This window comes from Eucalyptus grandis, chromosome 6 (genome assembly GCF_016545825.1).
Source record: "Eucalyptus grandis isolate ANBG69807.140 chromosome 6, ASM1654582v1, whole genome shotgun sequence".
In the NCBI taxonomy this organism is placed as follows: domain Eukaryota; kingdom Viridiplantae; phylum Streptophyta; class Magnoliopsida; order Myrtales; family Myrtaceae; genus Eucalyptus; species Eucalyptus grandis.
In genome coordinates, this window is record NC_052617.1 from 30,512,115 (window position 1) to 30,529,273 (window position 17,159).

At 41.2% G+C, this 17,159-nt stretch overlaps 3 protein-coding genes across 3 annotated transcripts; all 3 read left to right on the forward strand.

Annotated features, from left to right (window-relative positions):
* Nucleotides 1–3,205: 3,205 nt before the first annotated feature.
* LOC104423260 (UDP-glycosyltransferase 90A2) lies at nt 3,206–4,651 on the forward strand. The gene has a single exon (XM_010035769.3). It carries the CDS (start codon nt 3,206–3,208, stop codon nt 4,649–4,651), a length of 1,446 nt encoding a protein of 481 aa, XP_010034071.2.
* A 2,600-nt stretch (nt 4,652–7,251) lies between these two features.
* On the forward strand, nt 7,252–9,846 carry LOC104424207 (UDP-glycosyltransferase 90A1). Its single transcript, XM_039314493.1, has 3 exons — nt 7,252–8,606; nt 8,970–9,152; nt 9,696–9,846. The coding sequence occupies exons 1-3, from the start codon at nt 7,252–7,254 to the stop codon at nt 9,844–9,846; spliced, it is 1,689 nt and encodes a 562-aa protein (XP_039170427.1).
* Nucleotides 9,847–14,347: 4,501 nt separating this feature from the next.
* Nucleotides 14,348–15,793, forward strand: LOC104424208 (UDP-glycosyltransferase 90A2). Its single transcript, XM_010036575.2, has one exon. The coding sequence runs from the start codon at nt 14,348–14,350 to the stop codon at nt 15,791–15,793; it is 1,446 nt and encodes a 481-aa protein (XP_010034877.2).
* The last annotated feature ends 1,366 nt before the right edge of the window (nt 15,794–17,159 follow it).

Sequence of the window (17,159 nt, forward strand, 5' to 3'; positions counted from 1 at the left end):
GATAAGCGTGAAAATTACCAAAAAAATCTTAAATTTATTATAATTGTGTCAACTTAATGTTAAATTTATTTATTTTTTTGGGCCAATTGAGTCATAAACCTTTACAATTACGTCGCTTCAATTCATCCGGCCAAAATTAGCAAGCCGCTTTTGACATGGCCACTGGCCAACGCCAGCAAATTTTTTTAATAATATTTTATTTTTTCAATTTATTTGATTAATTTTTATCTTTTTTTCCTCCTCCTCCTCCTCCTTCCTTTGACTCTGGCGACCAGCTAGAGGAGAGGGCTAGCTGGTCACCAGATTGAGGGGACTGGGCGAGTTCTCCCAACTATTGGCGAGGGTCACCTCGCCGGATCTAGCAAGGAGCTCATCTCGCTAGACCCAGTGACGGCGAGGCAAGCTCACCCAACCACCTTAGTCTAGCGACCAGCCAACTCTCCCCTCTAGTTGATCACTAGAGCCAAAGGAAGAAGGAGGGAGGGAGGAGGGAGGAAAAAAAAAAAGAGAAAAAGAAGGAAAAAATATAAAACAATTCGAAAAATATATATTATTAAAAATATTGTCTCCAACGCTAGCTTGCGGCCACGTCAGTGCCATCCGGCCAATTTTGACCAAATGAACTAGACTGACACAATTACAAAAAGTTCAAAACTGAATTAGCTAAAAAAATAAGTTTATGACTGAATTGATATAATTACAATAAGCTTAAAAAAAATTTGGTAATTTTACTGAGGATTAGTAGAATGCTTGCTAATTTTTCCTACAATTCACCTCTCCTTGAAACCTTGATTCAAACCGATGGTTTTGAGGAAAAGTCAAGATCTAATTTTGTAATTGAGAGGAGAGTAAGCAAAAGCGGCTTAAGTTTGTGTTAACAAAGTCAAGACAAAGGTTAGAATAAGCGGCATGCTTGCCGATTTGGCACCAAGCCCTAATTTCGTCCCACCAAGCACCAAGTCGAGGAGGATGACACCAATTATGTGAGAGTGAGAGTGAATAAAGAGACAGGATGCGAGCAATGGAGAAAGAACAACAAACAAGAAAGATAGTCCAGTCAATAAGAAAGAGAATTTGTCTATTTGAGAGAGATTTCAAGTAGAACATTGTTTTAGGTATGAGATGGCCAACTCATCATCCACGTTAGACTTTCTTTTTTTAATTAAAAAAAAGCCATATTTGATTTAAAATTTTATTTATAAAAAGCACGTAGGATTTTTTCAAAGTTTAGCTCACCCATCTTTGATAAAGTGGCGCGTCGGGTTTGCATGCATGGCCAATTTCGTCCGGCCCCAGCCCGGCCCAATACGACCAGATTCGACCCGTTGACCTGAACGAGCGCGGCGTGGCTTCCTCTCATACGCGAAATCCATCTGCTCAACTGGGTTTGCTGTCGGTTAAACAAGACAAGGGAGTACAAATGTAGTGCAATATCAACGGAAGGTGACAGAGCGAGCTAGGTGAGTTTTATAGCATAATTGACAGTAATTTAGTGTTCTCCAGTGACATGGCTCGATAGCAATGGATAGAGTCGGCGTCCATTCTATATATCAAGATAGACTTTTCGATATGAACCTAGAGTCGGGGAGTCGTTTTTCAAAGTTTTTTTTTTCACATGGGCGGCTAACGACAAAAACACTAGCAATTTAAGAGCAATTAATTACCTCCATTATTCGACAGGGCGGCATAACTTACCGTCGAGAGAATCAATTGGTGGGCTTAGCTATCTGCTTGGGCATGCTGAGCGACAAAGATACGTCCCCCCGCATTCAAGTCAATTGAAAAAACAAAAAACTATAAAATAAAATATAAAAAAATGCCACATTTGTGATTGGACTGAGGGGACGGGTCATGACCTGCGTTTCCGATGTCTGATGATGCCTAAGAAGTCCTTGCGCTTCTACTTTATAAAAGTTTGAAGCAGAGCTTGGCAGAAATGTTTCTGTCGTCTGCCCACCTGAAGCAGCTTAGGAAATTTAGGCCTGTTTGTTTAACTGTGTTTTTTTTTTTTTTTTTGTAAAGATAAGAATATATAAATAGCTATTAACTAATGTACACAAGATTGGCATCAAAACTTTCACTCAAAGAGATAATAAGTCTCTCTTTCCTGGAACAAAAATTTCTGTTCTAAACACAAAAAGAACAGAAACACGTTTGTTTACACTTTTATTCCCAGAAACAGATTTAAAACAGAAATAAGAAATATAAAAACTTATTTCTTATTCCGGAAACAATTTCGAGAAACGTTTTTTTCTCCTTTTTCTTCTTGTTTTTTTGGCCAATCGTCGACTCGGCAACCTCGCTGGAGCACGCGCCCCGGCGAGGCCGACCTAGCACCGGCCGGTGACTTGGCCTTGCCTTGGCCGGGCGAGCTCGGCCTCCGGATCCGGGTGAGGCCGCCAGCCTTCGTCAACCGATCGCCGATCATGATCGAAGCTGGCAACCGGCCAAAAAGAAGAAAAAATAAATAAATTAAAAAATTAAAAGAAAAAAAAATTATACAAGTTTACCGAACATGTTTTCTATTCTTTTTCTATTCCATGAACATAAATTATGTGCAGTTACCAAACGTATTATTCTGTTAAAAAATTGTCCCTTGAAACAAAAATAGTATCGGGAATAATTTTTTAACCGAAATGTTACCAAATGCAGCCTTAGATTGTATCCAATTATGACTCGACCATTTTTGAGGTGATTTAGCAAGATCGAAACTCAACCATGAGTTCAATCAGGCACGTAATGGCATTATGGCACCATTCCTTCCACTTGTCTATGGTCACCTCCAAGGGTGATGCGACGTGTAGAGAAGAAGAGTTAGAGACCTGCTTCTCGGGTTGATGGTACTGCTATTGACCACCCATACAGCAGACCACTTCGTTTCATTTGAGTCTCATGTTAAGCACCAGAAGAGTCAATGCTCAAAAAACTATAAAATCCTGTATGATATTAGTAAAATCCTTCTTTTATTGCGTACTTCACGTTAATCTCGAAACAAGAGATTAAATCCTCGACTTCGATGAAGTTGACTAATTCATCGCATCATATGGATCCATATTGAATTATATAGCGCAGCATCCATGTGCTGCCATTTCTGTTACTATCTCTATTTAACGCGAGCTTCTGTTGAAATGCCTACTCACAATTCTCTCCCATCTCTCCCAACTCTAGTATTGTTCATCTTCATCTTGACCGATTTTTGGAAGCCATGACAGGGTTGGTCTCACCATCACCTTGTGCTCATGTGGTGGTGTTCCCTCACATGGCTCATGGACATACGCTTCCATCAATAGACATATGCAATGCCCTCGCAAGCCTTGGTGTCAAAGTCACCATCATCACCACGCCAAAGAATGCCCCACTCATCCTATCAAAGGTATCCAAATTCTTTGCAATCTCCTTACGCACCATACAATTTCCTAGAGTCCCAGAGCTTCCTGAAGGATGCGAGAACACAGCTGATCTACCTTCCTTGGCTTTGTTGGTGCCTTTCTTGAAAGCAACCAAGTCCATGAGACCCGCCTTTGAGTCTATTCTCAAGGAGATGTCTGAAGCGGGTTCTTGCCCGCTCTGCGTGATTTCTGACTTTTTCCTAGGATGGACGCTCGATGTGTGTCAGTCTTTTGGTATTCCTAGGATTGTCTTCCATGGGATGGGGGTTTTGTCTATGGTCATCTCAAAAATTGCCTTTGGGAATGTCCCATCCCTCTTGGCAATGCCCGATTCTGATCCTATTGAATTGCCGAAGTTGAGCATTCCTTTCACAGTCTATAAACGTGACATCTCAGATTTGGAGCGGTGCAAAGACCCCGACGACCCTCTCTTGCCTATAATAGCGGAGATTGGAGAGGCGGATATGAATAGTGCGGGCCTTATCGTCAACAGCTTTGAAGAGCTCGAAGGTGATTATGTTGCTGCCCTGGAAAGATTTTATTGCCAGGGGGCGAAAGCTTGGTGCATGGGGCCAGCTTTGCTTTACGATCATAATCAAATAGAGAGGCCTGCGGGATCAAAACAAGTAGACCCATCTCAGTCCTACATCAAGTGGCTGGACGAGCGTGTTGGAAGCGACGGAGTGATATATGTATCATTCGGAACACAAGCACACTTGAGTGATGTGCAAATGGACAATATAACTTATGGACTAGAGATGGCAAGGCATCCGTTCATATGGGCGGTAAAATCGGCAACATGGGTGTTGCCAAATAATGGATGGGAAGATCGATTGAAAGGGTGGGGCTTGGTGGTGCACGATTGGGTGGACCAGCGGCGCATCTTGTCGCATCCAGCAATAGGCGGTTTCTTAAGTCATTGTGGTTGGAACTCGGTGCTAGAAAGCCTGTCGGAGGAGGTGCCGATGCTGGCGTGGCCAACGGGTGCTGAGCAGCCACTAAACGCTAAGCTTGTGGTGATGGGGCTCGGGGCTGGGGTTATGTTGAGAGAAGGTGGCGTTGGAGAGACAATTGCTAGTGAGGTGATAAGGGATGGAGTTAAGGAATTGATGGGAGGGGAGAGAGGAAGGCAGGCTAGGGACAGGGCAAGAGAGATTGGTAGATTGGCAAGGCAAGCTGTGGAAAAGAAGGGTGGATCATCCTACAAGAATTTGGAAGGCTTGATTAAATTCCTCAAAGAAAAATTTAAAGAGAGAGTTTAGATTGGTTCCTCACTTTTGTTTGTTTCCAAGGCACAAGGAGGCTTAGAATTAGATACTCATAGGTGGTATCTAAGTAAAAATAAAACGTGTAACAGAGCCTCATCAAAATATTGTGTCTTATTTCTCTTTCAATATGTGATTAGGTCACGTCTTAGCTTCTTAATTGTGTCTCCATCGACCTTTAACTTAAGGTTCAAGAACCACTCATCATATCTCTACTGCGTGGATAAAACACATGCCAATAAGCTAGTTTGATGTCTTGCCCTGTGCACATTCACTATGTTGCATAGTATTACTAATCTTGAAAAGATGTAGACGCACAATTAAGGTGGCAAGGGGCCTTGCTGAAAATACGCCATTCCATCCATAAACTCATCTTATAGATTCTTAGGCTTCTTCAGGCCTCTCAGACTTCCTTGTAATCTTTCATCTTAAGAACAAAAAAAAGGGGCAAAATGTAACTCCAGCCTTTGCACTATAATGCTCTATTAAAAACTTGGAACGTGAAATACAGAGTTCACGAGATACCAGAAATGGGACCAAAGGATAGAACAAAATACCCTTCCTTGCTTATGTGAACTTCATTCATTCTACTGCATTCCATGTAAAATAGAAAGCATCTTCCCGCTAGATAAGAGTTTGCATTTAAACTGGCAAGTAGTCAAAAAGGATTTATGATCCAATGTGAAAAGGACACAATCCTCGAAAATTTGAATATTTAATCACACAAGTTTTAGAGAAAGAGGAAACTTCTAGAGATGACGTTCCCATCCATAACCTTGAACAATTATTTTTTCACATATATGATAATGAATTTATCACTAAGTATTTGTCGTTTGGTAGATGGAATATAGTTTCTAATTATTCGTTTCATACTACATCAAATAAACACGAGTTTGCTATTTATCAATTCATAACTAGTGGATAAATATAACTGGCGAATAACGTTGACTGCAATGTTACGGGTGTTGGTAATATTAGAATTAAAAAATTTAAGATATTCATGTGCCGTGCAAATGCCAATTTCGGGTAGTAAAGACACTTAGGAGTTTGGCCGAATTTCATGAGGCGTGCAAGATTAGTCTAGATAATTAAATTAGGCTTAGATCACCCTTGCTTAAGTCAATCCAATTATAATGTAGTTTATGTGGGCTAACAATGCTTCTAATATGCAAATGCAAATTAATAATATTTTTGTTAGAGGTTAGTATCGATCTATAATTTTTTAATGCAACGAATGACTTAATGAGTTGTTAAGATTTAGATATCAATAATAAATTAGTAAAACGATGAAACATGTGTGAAGTGACAATAACATGCGCATGTCTATGTTGTTTTGGAAAGCTTTACGGCACCTAAAATATGTCTGTTTCTTATATCTTAATCACCGATACGATCTGAATAATAATATAATTCAATAAAATCAAATATGCAAATGAGGGGAGGTTTTTCCAAGGGAGAATAGATGGAACGTAGAGTATGATGTTTGAAATACTTCAACAAATCGTTGCCAAGATAGATTAATTAATGTGAACATAGGGTGGACGGTACGCTATCACTTTTTTTTTTGTCTTGGTCTCAATTTAAAATTAAACAGGTCCAAATTAATTGAATACTTACATATAAAATTCCCCAAATTAGTTTCCTATTTATGTAAATAATATAATTGACAAGTCGAAGTCAACGTTTGCCTGCTAAAAAAATGACATACGCACGTGCACGTTCAAGTTAACCAAAGAAAGTCAAATCAATCGCATCTGGATCGGTACGCTATATTTGACCGGATACCTCCCAATGTAGACCTGCCATATTTGTCATTTAACTGAGGGAACTGGTCATGACTGATGTGTTTGATGTGGCGCAAAAAAATGCCCCAAGTCTTCAAGCGTAAACGAAGCTCGGTTTATTCCACAAAAGCCACAACTAACGAAAATCCGTGATGAGCTAGATGCAAAGTGATTATTTAAATGATGGATCCAACAATGTCAGACATGATTCGTCAGGGCATACCGACGTAGCTGTGTAGGAGAAAGCCACTTGTAATGGAAGGCGAGAAACGTGGGTTGTTGCGACCGTAGAATAGTGGAACGAGGGACTTCGAAAGTAGCCAGTAATGCTGCGCAGAGAATAACCGTCGAGTGGTGGGCATGTACGAGTGTTGATCAACCGTCAAGTTGCTGACATCTGTTCACACAATTTGTTATCATTAAAAATGCTGATTTTTGGTTAAGAGAATATGTCTCATCGTCAAAAGAAGATTTAACTATAAGTTATAAAAAAAGAGGTAACTCTTGGTTATAAAAGGAGGTAAGGCAAAGGTTTAAATTTTGAATTTTTCAGAAAATTAGGCCTTATTTTTATTGCGTGATCCACATTTATTTAGAAAAAAGTAACAAATCTCGGATTTGATGAACATGACTAATTCATCAAATTATGTGTACTTATATGGAATTATGCAGCAGAGCATTTATATGCTGCCTTTTCTGTCAATGTCTCTCTATTTAATGCCAGCTTCTGTTGAAATGGCAAATTGCAATTCTCTTCTAACTCTCCTTCTCCAATACATTGTCCATCTTGATCTCAAGTGAATTTTAGAAGCCATGACAGGGTTGGTCTTGCCATCCCCTAGTGCTCATGTGGTGGTGTTCCCTCACATGGCTCAGGGACATGCACTCCCTCTACTAGACATATGCAAGGCCCTCACAAGTCTCGGTGTCAAAGTCACCATCATCGCCACCCCAAAGAATGCCCCACTCATTCTATCAAAGGTTTTGAACTACTCCGAAATCTCCTTGCGCACCATTCAGTTTCCTAGAGTCCCAGAGCTTCCTGAAGGATGCGAGAACACTGCCGATCTTCCTTCCATGGCTCTGTTGGTGCCTTTCTTGAAAGCCACCGAGTCCATGAGACCCGCCTTTGAATGTGTTCTCAAGGAGATGTTGGAAGCCCGGTCTCGCCCACTCTGCGTAATTTCTGATTTCTTCCTGGGATGGACGCTCGATGTGTGTCGGTCTTTCGGAATTCCTAGGATTGTCTTCCATGGGATGGGGATTTTGTCTATGGTCATAACGAAAGGTGTCAATGAGAATGTCCCATCCATCTTGGCAATGCCTGATTCCGATCCTATCGAATTGCCGAAGTTGAGTATTCCTTTCACTGTTAATAAGTGCGACATCACCATTTTAGAGAGGTGCGAAGACCCAAATGACTCTTTCTTGTCTATACTAGCAGCAATTGGAGAGGCGGATGCGAATAGTGAGGGGGTTATCGTCAACAGCTTCGAAGAGCTTGAAGGTGATTATATTGTTGCCCTGGAAAAATTTTACTGCCAGGGGGCAAGAGCTTGGTGCATTGGGCCGGCTTTGCTCTATGACCAGAATCAAATAGAGAGGCCTGTGGGATCCAAACAAGCAGACCCATCTCAGTCCTACATCGAGTGGTTGGACGAGCGTGTTGCAAGCGGCAGAGTGATGTATGTATCATTCGGAACACAAGCACACTTGAGTGACATGCAGATGGACAATATAGCTCACGGACTGCAGATGGCAGGGCATCTGTTCATATGGGCAGTGAAATCGGCAACGTGGGTGTCGTCGGACAATGGATGGGAGGATCGATTGAAAGGGAGGGGCTTGATCTTGCATAACTGGGTGGACCAGCGGCGCATCTTGTCACACCCGGCAGTAGGCGGGTTCTTAAGTCATTGCGGTTGGAACTCCGTGTTGGAAAGCTTGGCCATGGGGGTGCCAATACTGGCATGGCCGATGGGTGCTGAGCAGCCATTTAATGCTAAGCTTGTGGTGACGGGGCTCAAGGCCGGGGTGATGGTGAGAGAAAGTGGTGTCGGAGGGACAGTTGCTAGTGAGGTGATAAGGGATGGAGTTAAGGAGTTGATGGGAGGGGAGAGAGGAAGGCAGGCTAGGGACAGGGCAAGAGAGATTGGTAGATTGGCAAGGCAAGCTGTGGAAAAGAAGGGTGGATCATCCTACAAGAATTTGGGAGGATTGATTAAATTCCTAAAAGAAAGAGTAAAAGAGAGAGAGTAGATAGGTTCTTTCTTTTTATTTGTCTCCGGAAATACTTGTAGGCGGTATCTAAGTAGAAATAAAACATGTAATGAAGTCCCATCATACCTTATTTCTCATTCATGTGTGAATAGTTTTGGCAAAGTAAATCTTGCTGCCCGGTTGTAGACCTAAAAGCATAAGTTACATGCTTCCTCAAATTCATGCTAATTCATGACACTTGAAACAGGAGGATAGCACACACTGATAGATCTTGCCATTGTTGTGATCATTGTAGTCATACTGGTCTCTAGGCATAAGGCGCTTCCATCCCAGCATCGTTTCGGCGAGGGCAAAAGTGTGATCATCATCATGAAGTATCCTAGCAGCGCATTCAGGGGTGGAGTAATTAGCTGCACAGTGAGGGTGCAGTTAGAGATCACTCTCCTTAAGGTAGTAGCAGAAACCACTTACTACCAAGCGGGCGGGTCGGCAGAGTTTGTGTAAATTTCTGAGGATGAGTGACCGATGTGAGTGATGAGGATTTGGGAGCTCTCGGGGCAATTAGGCACACTTCTTGGGCAAAAAAAAGCTGCAGTCCCAGCGTAAAAAATAGATCTAGCATCCCATGTTCTTCTGGCATATGATTTTTATCATGTTAGTTAGCATATGCCAAATGATTGATAGATAGTTATTTATTCACACAAACTCCGAACGTGGCACAATTGATGAGCTCCTGCTATCCCTGTCGCCACAAACACTGCATTAAAGTGGGAGACAAAATGGAAAGCCAACGATTCCCTGGTGGCGAAATATGTGGCTAATCCCTAGTAAGCTGATGTGGAGCAACTGATTATTATTTATCAAATCTTACATTTGCCTGTGACTATTCTTGCCAATAGCTATGCTTAACTTGTCAAAATATTACTATCCCGTGACATGTTCTCTCTCCCAACGCTATCAGGTGCCGCCTTCCCTAGGTGCTCAATAGCGGGCTGATGTGAAATCCAAGGGACAAATATCCAATCTGTACCTTGCAGAATAGATGAGAAGCTTGCAATTCTATGCAAACAAGAGGAGACATTGAAAGCAAGACTAGAGGAATTTGTGCCCGAAATAAAGCCACTCAAAGATGAGCGTGCTCAATATCTTGCATCTCGTCTAGAAGCTCTTGCTCATTCAGAAGGTTGAGGCAGGAGAGATTTAAATTTTGGTCGTGAGTATAGGAGCAGTAATTGCTTGCTTTGCTTCAATGTTCATTATGCGACTTTTCTAGCAGAAGGATATATTTGCGACCGAATAAGGCCCCACTCTGAAGAAATGCATGCATGTAGCGTGTCTTGTCTCTCATGGACGAGCACAGAGGGCTAGAATATTGGTGGTGATTGCTGCTTCATGCATTCATGCTTCTTTCATGTAGCTCATGCACCTCTCCTAGTGGGATGTCAAAAGGTCGAGCCTTAATTCAAAATGGCAGAAACAAGGAACAAGAGCCACTTTGAACGGCATTTCATATTGTTTGAGAAGCTAGTGCTGCGTAACTTCCTATATAAGGGTATCATAGAAAATTGGTTGCTCAAGTTTTCAGTGAACACAGCAACATCACCTTCGCTTGAGCATGTGGCCATAGTTCTATGGCATATTGGGAAGGCTCGCGACAATTTCGCCCGGAACCAAGAAGCTTGTTAGAGGAAGTACAAGTTAGGCGAAGCAATATTAGCAAATGGAACTCGAATTCAAAATCTGCTGAGTGGAGAAATTGAAACTCACCTCAGATCTAGATTCCACCAGAGAGGGTTTTTGGAAAATCAACGTAGGTTCATTCGAGGAAGGCTCTTTGGACGGAGCGATCTCATGCATCTGCCAAGACCATACAGGAAGTATCATGGACTGATTCGCTAGATCAATCGAGGTTGCCTTCGCAAATCTCGCTAAAACCTAGCTCTAACTTAAGTTTGGGAAAAATAATTCTAGAAGTATCTTAACTTTTATACGGTGCTCACTTTAATGTCAAAACTATTCATAAGATCATTCAAGTGTCACTTAAAAAAAAAAAAGATTACTTAAGTGCCAATTTTAATTTGAAACGTCGTAAATCCAACATAGCAATTATTAACATTTTTTTTCTAATCTACGTGGCTTACCGGAAAGCTCATGTGGAAAAATTCAACAAAAAAGCTCTTAAAACAAGGTATTATGCATGAAAAGCTTCAAATTCCCTCTTTTTTTTAAACCCTAACAAAATGCTTGTCAATTTGGACCAAAATTAAGATCTGAATCTTGCATTAAAGAGTAAAATAAGCAAAAAGCGCTCAAGTTCATGTTAGCAAAGCCAAGACAAAGTTGAGGATAAGTGGAAAAATTACTAAAAAAATCATAAACCTATTGTAATTGTGTCAACTCAATACAATTGATTTTTTTGGCCAATTGAATCATAAACATTTTGCAATTATGGTACATCCAACCAAAATTAGCCGGCCAATGCTGACGTGGCCACCAATTGACACCGGCAACAATTTTTTAATAATATTTTAGTTTTTCAAATTATTTTATAAATTTTTATCTTTTTTTTTTGTACTCCTCCCTCCTCCTCCCTCCTTCTTCCTTTGGCTTTGGCAACCATCCAGAGGGGAGGGCTAGCTGGTCACTGGATTGAGGCAACCGGACGAGCTCGCCTACCCACTGGCGAGGCTCACCTTGCCGGATATGGCGAGGGGCTCATCTCGCCAAACCTGGCGACGGCGAGGCAAGCTCACCCAACTACCTTAGTTCAGTGACCAACCAGCCCTCCCCTTTGGCTAATCACTAGAGCTAAAGGATGAAGGAGGGAGGAGGAGAGAATAGAAGGGAGGATAAGGGAAGAGAAAAAAATATAAAATATAAAGCAATTAAAAAAATAAAATATTATTAAAAATATTGTCGCTAACGCCGGCCTGCAACCACGTCAATGTCGGCTGGCCAATTTTGATTGGATGATCTGAACTAGTACAATTACAAAAAGTTCAAAATTGAATTGGTTAGAAAAATAAGTTTATGACTGAATTGATATAGTTGTAATAAGTTTATGACTTTTTTGGTATTTTTACTGAGGATAAGTAGAATACTTGCTAATTTGTTCTACAACTCACCTCTCCTTTAAACCCTAATTCAAACCGATGATTTTGAGGAAAAGTCAAGATCTAAATCTTTTAATGGAGAGGAGAGTAAGTAGAAGCGGCTTAAGTTTGTGTTGACAAAGTCAAGACGAAGGTTAGAATAAGCGGCATGCTTGCCGATTTGGCACCAAGTTGAGGAGGATGACACCAATTAAGTGAGTAACTGAGTGAGAGAGTGAGAAAGAGACAGGATGCGAGCAAGGGAGCAATGGAGAAAGAACAACAAATAAGAAAGATAGTCCAGTCAACAGGAAAGAGAAATTTGTCTATTTGAGAGAGATTTCAAGTAGAACATTATTTGGGTATGAGATGGTCAACTCGTCGTCCACGTTAGACTTTCTTTTTTAATAATAATAATAATAAAAAATCCAACTTTGATTTAAAATTTTATTAAAAAAAGCACTTAGGATTTTTTTCAAAGTTTAGTTCGCCCATCTTTGATAAAGTGGCGCGTCGGGTTTGCATACATCGCCAATTTCGTCCGGCCCAGCCCGACCCAATACGACCAGATTCGACCCGTGAACCTGAACGAGCGCGGCGTGGCTTCCTTTCATACGCGAAATCCATCTGCTCAACTGGGTTTGCTGTCGGTTCAACAAGACAAGGGAGTGCAAATGTAGTGCAATATCAATGGAAGGTGACAGAGCGAGCAAGGGGAGTTTTATAGCATAATTGACGGTAATTTAGTGTTCTCCAGTGGCACGGCTCGATATCAATGGATAGAGTCGGCGTCCATTCTATATATCAAGATAAGACTTTTCGATATGAACCTAGAGTCGGGGAGTCGTTTTTCAAAGATTTTTTGCACATGGGCTGCTGACGACAAAAACACTAGCAATTTAAGAGCAATTAATTACCTCCATTATTCAACAGGGCGGCATAACTTACCGTCGAGAAAATCAATTGGTGGGCTTAGCTATCTGCTTCGGCATGCTGAGCGACAAAGATACATGCCGGCACATTCAAGTCATTTGAAAAAACAAAACACTGCAAAATAAATTAATAATAAAAAACTGCCACATTTGTGATTGGACTGAGGGGGCCGGTCATGACCGGCGTTTCCGATGTTTGATGATGCGGGAAAATTACCAAAAAAGTCTTAGACATATTGTAATTATATCAATTCAATTCTAAATTTAATTTTCATAAACCTTTTATAATTATTCCCGATCGGTCCATCCAAATAAAATTGGCCGGCCAAATCTTGAAGCTTTCTTTTAATATTTTTATTTTTTGAAATTTTTTATTAATTTTTTTATCTTTTTTTTTTTTAAAAAGTTCTTCTTTTTTTTCCCTCCTCCCTCCTCCCTCCTCCTCCCTTTGGCTCCGGTAAATCGCCAGCCTAGCCGGTTGTCAAATTGAGGCAATCCAAAGGTGAGCCCCACCGAATCGGGCAAGGGCTCGCCTCGCGGTCGCTAGGCGGAGCGAGCCCTCGCCAAACGCGACAGCAAGCCCCCTTGCCGAATGTGGCAAGGGCTTGCCTCGTAGTCATCGGGCTAGGTGAGCCCTTGCTAGATCCAAAGTGAGGAGGGTCTCGCCAAACGCGACAAAGAAGCCCTCCTCGCTAGATCTGACGAGGGCTTGCCCCGCTGTCATTGGGTGAGGCAAGCCCGCCGAGCCAAAGGAAGGAGGAGGGAGGAGGGAGGAATAAAAAAAAAAATATTAAAAAATTGATAAAATATTTCAGAAAATAAAATATTATTAAAAAATGTTCGCCAAGCTAGCAATGCAATTTTAGCCGAATGGACTGATCGGGAATAATTATAAAAGATTTAGAACTCAATTGGTCAAAAAAATAAGTTTATGATTGAATTTGTACAATTATAATTGGTTTAAGACTTTTTTGATAATTTTCCCCCGATAATGCCTAAGAAGTCCTTGGACTTCTATTGTATAAATGACGATGCCTAAGAAGTCCTTGCGCTTCTACTGTATAAAAGTTTGACGCAGAGCTTGGCAGAAATTTTTCTGTCGTCTGCCCACCTGAAGGAGCTTAGGAAATTTAGATTGTGTCAATTCTGACTCGACCATTTTAGAGGTGATTCAATAAGATCGAAACTCAACCATGGGTTCAATCAGACACGTAAGGGCACTAGTCCTTCCACTTGTTTGGTCACCTCCAAGGGTGATGCCACGTGTAGAGAAGAAGAGTTAGAGACCTGCTTCTCGGTTTGATGGTACTGCTATTGACCACCCATACAGCAGACCACTTCGTTTCATTTGAGTTTCATTTTAAGCACCAGAAGAGTCGATGCTCAGAAAACTATAAAATCCTGTATGATATTAGCAAACTCCTTTTATTGCGTACTTCACGTCAATCTCGACACGAGATAAAATCCTCGACTTCGATGAAGTTGACCAATTCATCGCATCATATGGGTCCATATTGAACTATATAGCGCAGCATCCATGTGCTGTCATTTCTGTTAATGTCTCTATTTAATGCGAGCTTATGTTGAAATGCCTACTCGCAATTCTCTCCCATCTCTCCCAACTCAAGTATTGTTCATCTTCATCTTGACCGATTTTTGGAAGCCATGACAGGGTTGGTCTCGCCATCACCTTGTGCTCATGTGGTGGTGTTCCCTCACATGGCTCATGGACATACGCTTCCATCAATAGACATATGCAATGCCCTCACAAGCCTTGGTGTCAAAGTCACCATCATCACCACCCCAAAAAATGCTCCACTCATCCTATCAAAGGTATCCAAATTCTCTGCAATCTCCTTGCGCACCATACAGTTTCCTAGAGTCCCAGAGCTTCCTGAAGGATGCGAGAACACAGCTGATCTACCTTCCTTGGTTTTGTTGGTGCCTTTCTTGAAAGCAACCAAGTCCATGAGACCTGCCTTTGAGTCTATTCTCAAGGAGATGTCTGAAGCGGGTTCTTGCCTGCTCCGCGTGATTTCTGACTTTTTCCTAGGATGGACGCTCGATGTGTGTCAGTCTTTTGGTATTCCTAGGATTGTCTTCCATGGGATGGGGGTTTTGTCTATGGTCATCTCAAAAATTGCCTTCGAGAATGTCTCATCCCTCTTGGCAATGCCCGATTCCGATCCTATTGAATTGTCGAAGTTGAGCATTCCTTTCACAGTCTATAAATGTGACATCTCCGATTTGGAGCGGTGCAAAGACCTGAATGACCCTCTCTTGCCTATAATAGCGGAGATTGGAGAGGCAAATATGAATAGCGCGGGCCTTATTGTCAGCAGCTTGGAAGAGCTCGAAGGTGATTATGTTGCTGCCCTGGAAAGATTTTACTGCCAGGGGGCGAAAGCTTGGTGCATGGGGCCAGCTTTGCTTTACGAACATAATCAAATAGAGAGGCCTGCGGGATCAAAACAAGTAGACCCATCTCAGTCCTACATCAAGTGGCTGGATGAGCATGTTGGAAGCGGCGGAGTGATATATGTATCATTCGGAACACAAGCACACTTGAGTGATGTGCAAATGGACAATATAGCTTATGGACTAGAGATGGCAAGGCATCCGTTCATATGGGCGGTAAAACTAGCAACATGGGTGTTGCCAAATAATGGATGGGAAGATCGATTGAAAGGGTGGGGCTTGGTGGTGCATGATTGGGTGGACCAACGGCGCATCTTGTCGCATCCAGCGATAGGCGGTTTCTCAAGTCATTGTGGTTGGAACTCGGTGCTAGAAAGCCTATCGGAGGAGGTGCCGATGCTGGCGTGGCCGATGGGTGCTGAGCAGCCACTGAATGCTAAGCTTGTGGTGATGGGGCTCGGGGCTGGGGTTATGGTGAGAGAAGGTCGTGTTGGAGAGACAATTGCTAGCGAGGTGATAAGGGATGGAGTTAAGGAATTGATGGGAGGGGAGAAAGGAAGGCAGGCTAGGGAGAGGGCAAGAGAGATTGGTAGATTGGCGAGGCAAGCTGTGGAAAAGAAGGGTGGATCTTCCTACAAGAATTTGGAAGTCTTGATTAAATTCCTCAAAGAAAAAGTTAAAGAGAGAGTTTAGATTGGTTCCTCACTTTTGTTTGTTTCCAGGCACAATGAGGCTTAGAATTAGATATTCATAGGTGGTATCTAAGTAAAAATAAAACATGTAATAGAGCCTCATTGAAATATTGTGTCTTTTTTTTTCTTTCAATATGTGACTAGGTTACATCTTAGCTCCTCAACTGTGTCTCCCTCGACCTTTAGCTTAAGGTTCAAGAAACCACCCACCATATCTCTATTGCGTGGATAAAACGCATGCCAATAAGCCAGTTTGATGTCTTGCATTGTGCACATTCACTATGTTGCATAGTATTACTAATCTTGAAAAGATGCGGACTCACAATTAAGGTGGCAAGGGGCCTTGGTGAAAAAACGCCATTCCATCCATAAACTCATCTTATAGATTCTTAGGCTTTTTCAGGTCTCTCAGACTTCCCTGTAATCTTTCATATTAAGAACAAATTTAGAGGGGCAAAATGTAACTCCAGCCTTCGCATAATAATGCTCTATTAAAAACTTGGAACGTGAGATATAGAGTTCACGATCAAAGGACAGAACAAAATACCCTTCCTTGCTTCTGTGAACTTCATCCATTCTACTCCATTCCATATAAAACATAAAGCATCTTCCCGCTAGATAAGAGTTTGCATTTAAACCATCAAGTAGTCAAAAAGGATTTATGATCCAATGCGAAAAGGACACGTTCCTCGAAAATTTAAATTTTTAATCACACAAGTTTTAGAGAAAGAGGAAACTTCTAGGGATGACTATCTCATCCATAACCTTGAACAATTATTTTTTTCACATATAATTTTGATAATGTATTGTCTATCATTGAGTATTTGTCGTTTGTCAAATGGATTATATGTTCTAATTATTTGTTTCATACTACATCAAATAAACACGGGTTTGCTATCTATCAATTCATAACTAATGGTTAAATATAATTGGCGAATAACGTTGAGTGCAATGTTATGGGTGTTGGTAATGTTAGAATTAGAAAATTTAAAATATTCACATGCCGTGCAAATGCCAATTTGGGTGGTAAAGAGACTTAGGACTTTGGCTGAATTTCATGAGGCGTGCAAGATTAGTCTAGATAATTAAATTAGGCTCAAATCACCCTTGCTTGAGTCAATCCAATTATAATACACTTTATGTACAATGCTTCTAATATGCAAATGCAAATTAATAATATTTTTGTTAGAGGTTGGTATCGATCCATAATTTTGTAATACAACGAATGACTTAATGAATTGTTAAGATTTAGATGTCAATAATAAATTGGTAAAATGATGAAACATGTGCGAACTGACAGTAACATGTGCAAGTCTATGTTGTTTTGGAAAGCTTTACGGCACCTGAAATATGTTTATTTCTTATAT

Bases quoted from the DNA above. Each gene is read 5' to 3' on its own strand.
- LOC104423260 (XM_010035769.3), top strand. From the start codon at position 3,206: ATGACAGGGTTGGTCTCACCATCACCTTGTGCTCATGTGGTGGTGTTC.
- LOC104424207 (XM_039314493.1), top strand. From the start codon at position 7,252: ATGACAGGGTTGGTCTTGCCATCCCCTAGTGCTCATGTGGTGGTGTTC. The intron at 8,607-8,969 runs GCAAGCTGTGGA...ACTGGTCTCTAG, and splicing joins GAGATTGGTAGATTGGCAAG to GCATAAGGCGCTTCCATCCC. The intron at 9,153-9,695 runs GTTTGTGTAAAT...TGTACCTTGCAG, and splicing joins CAAGCGGGCGGGTCGGCAGA to AATAGATGAGAAGCTTGCAA.
- LOC104424208 (XM_010036575.2), top strand. From the start codon at position 14,348: ATGACAGGGTTGGTCTCGCCATCACCTTGTGCTCATGTGGTGGTGTTC.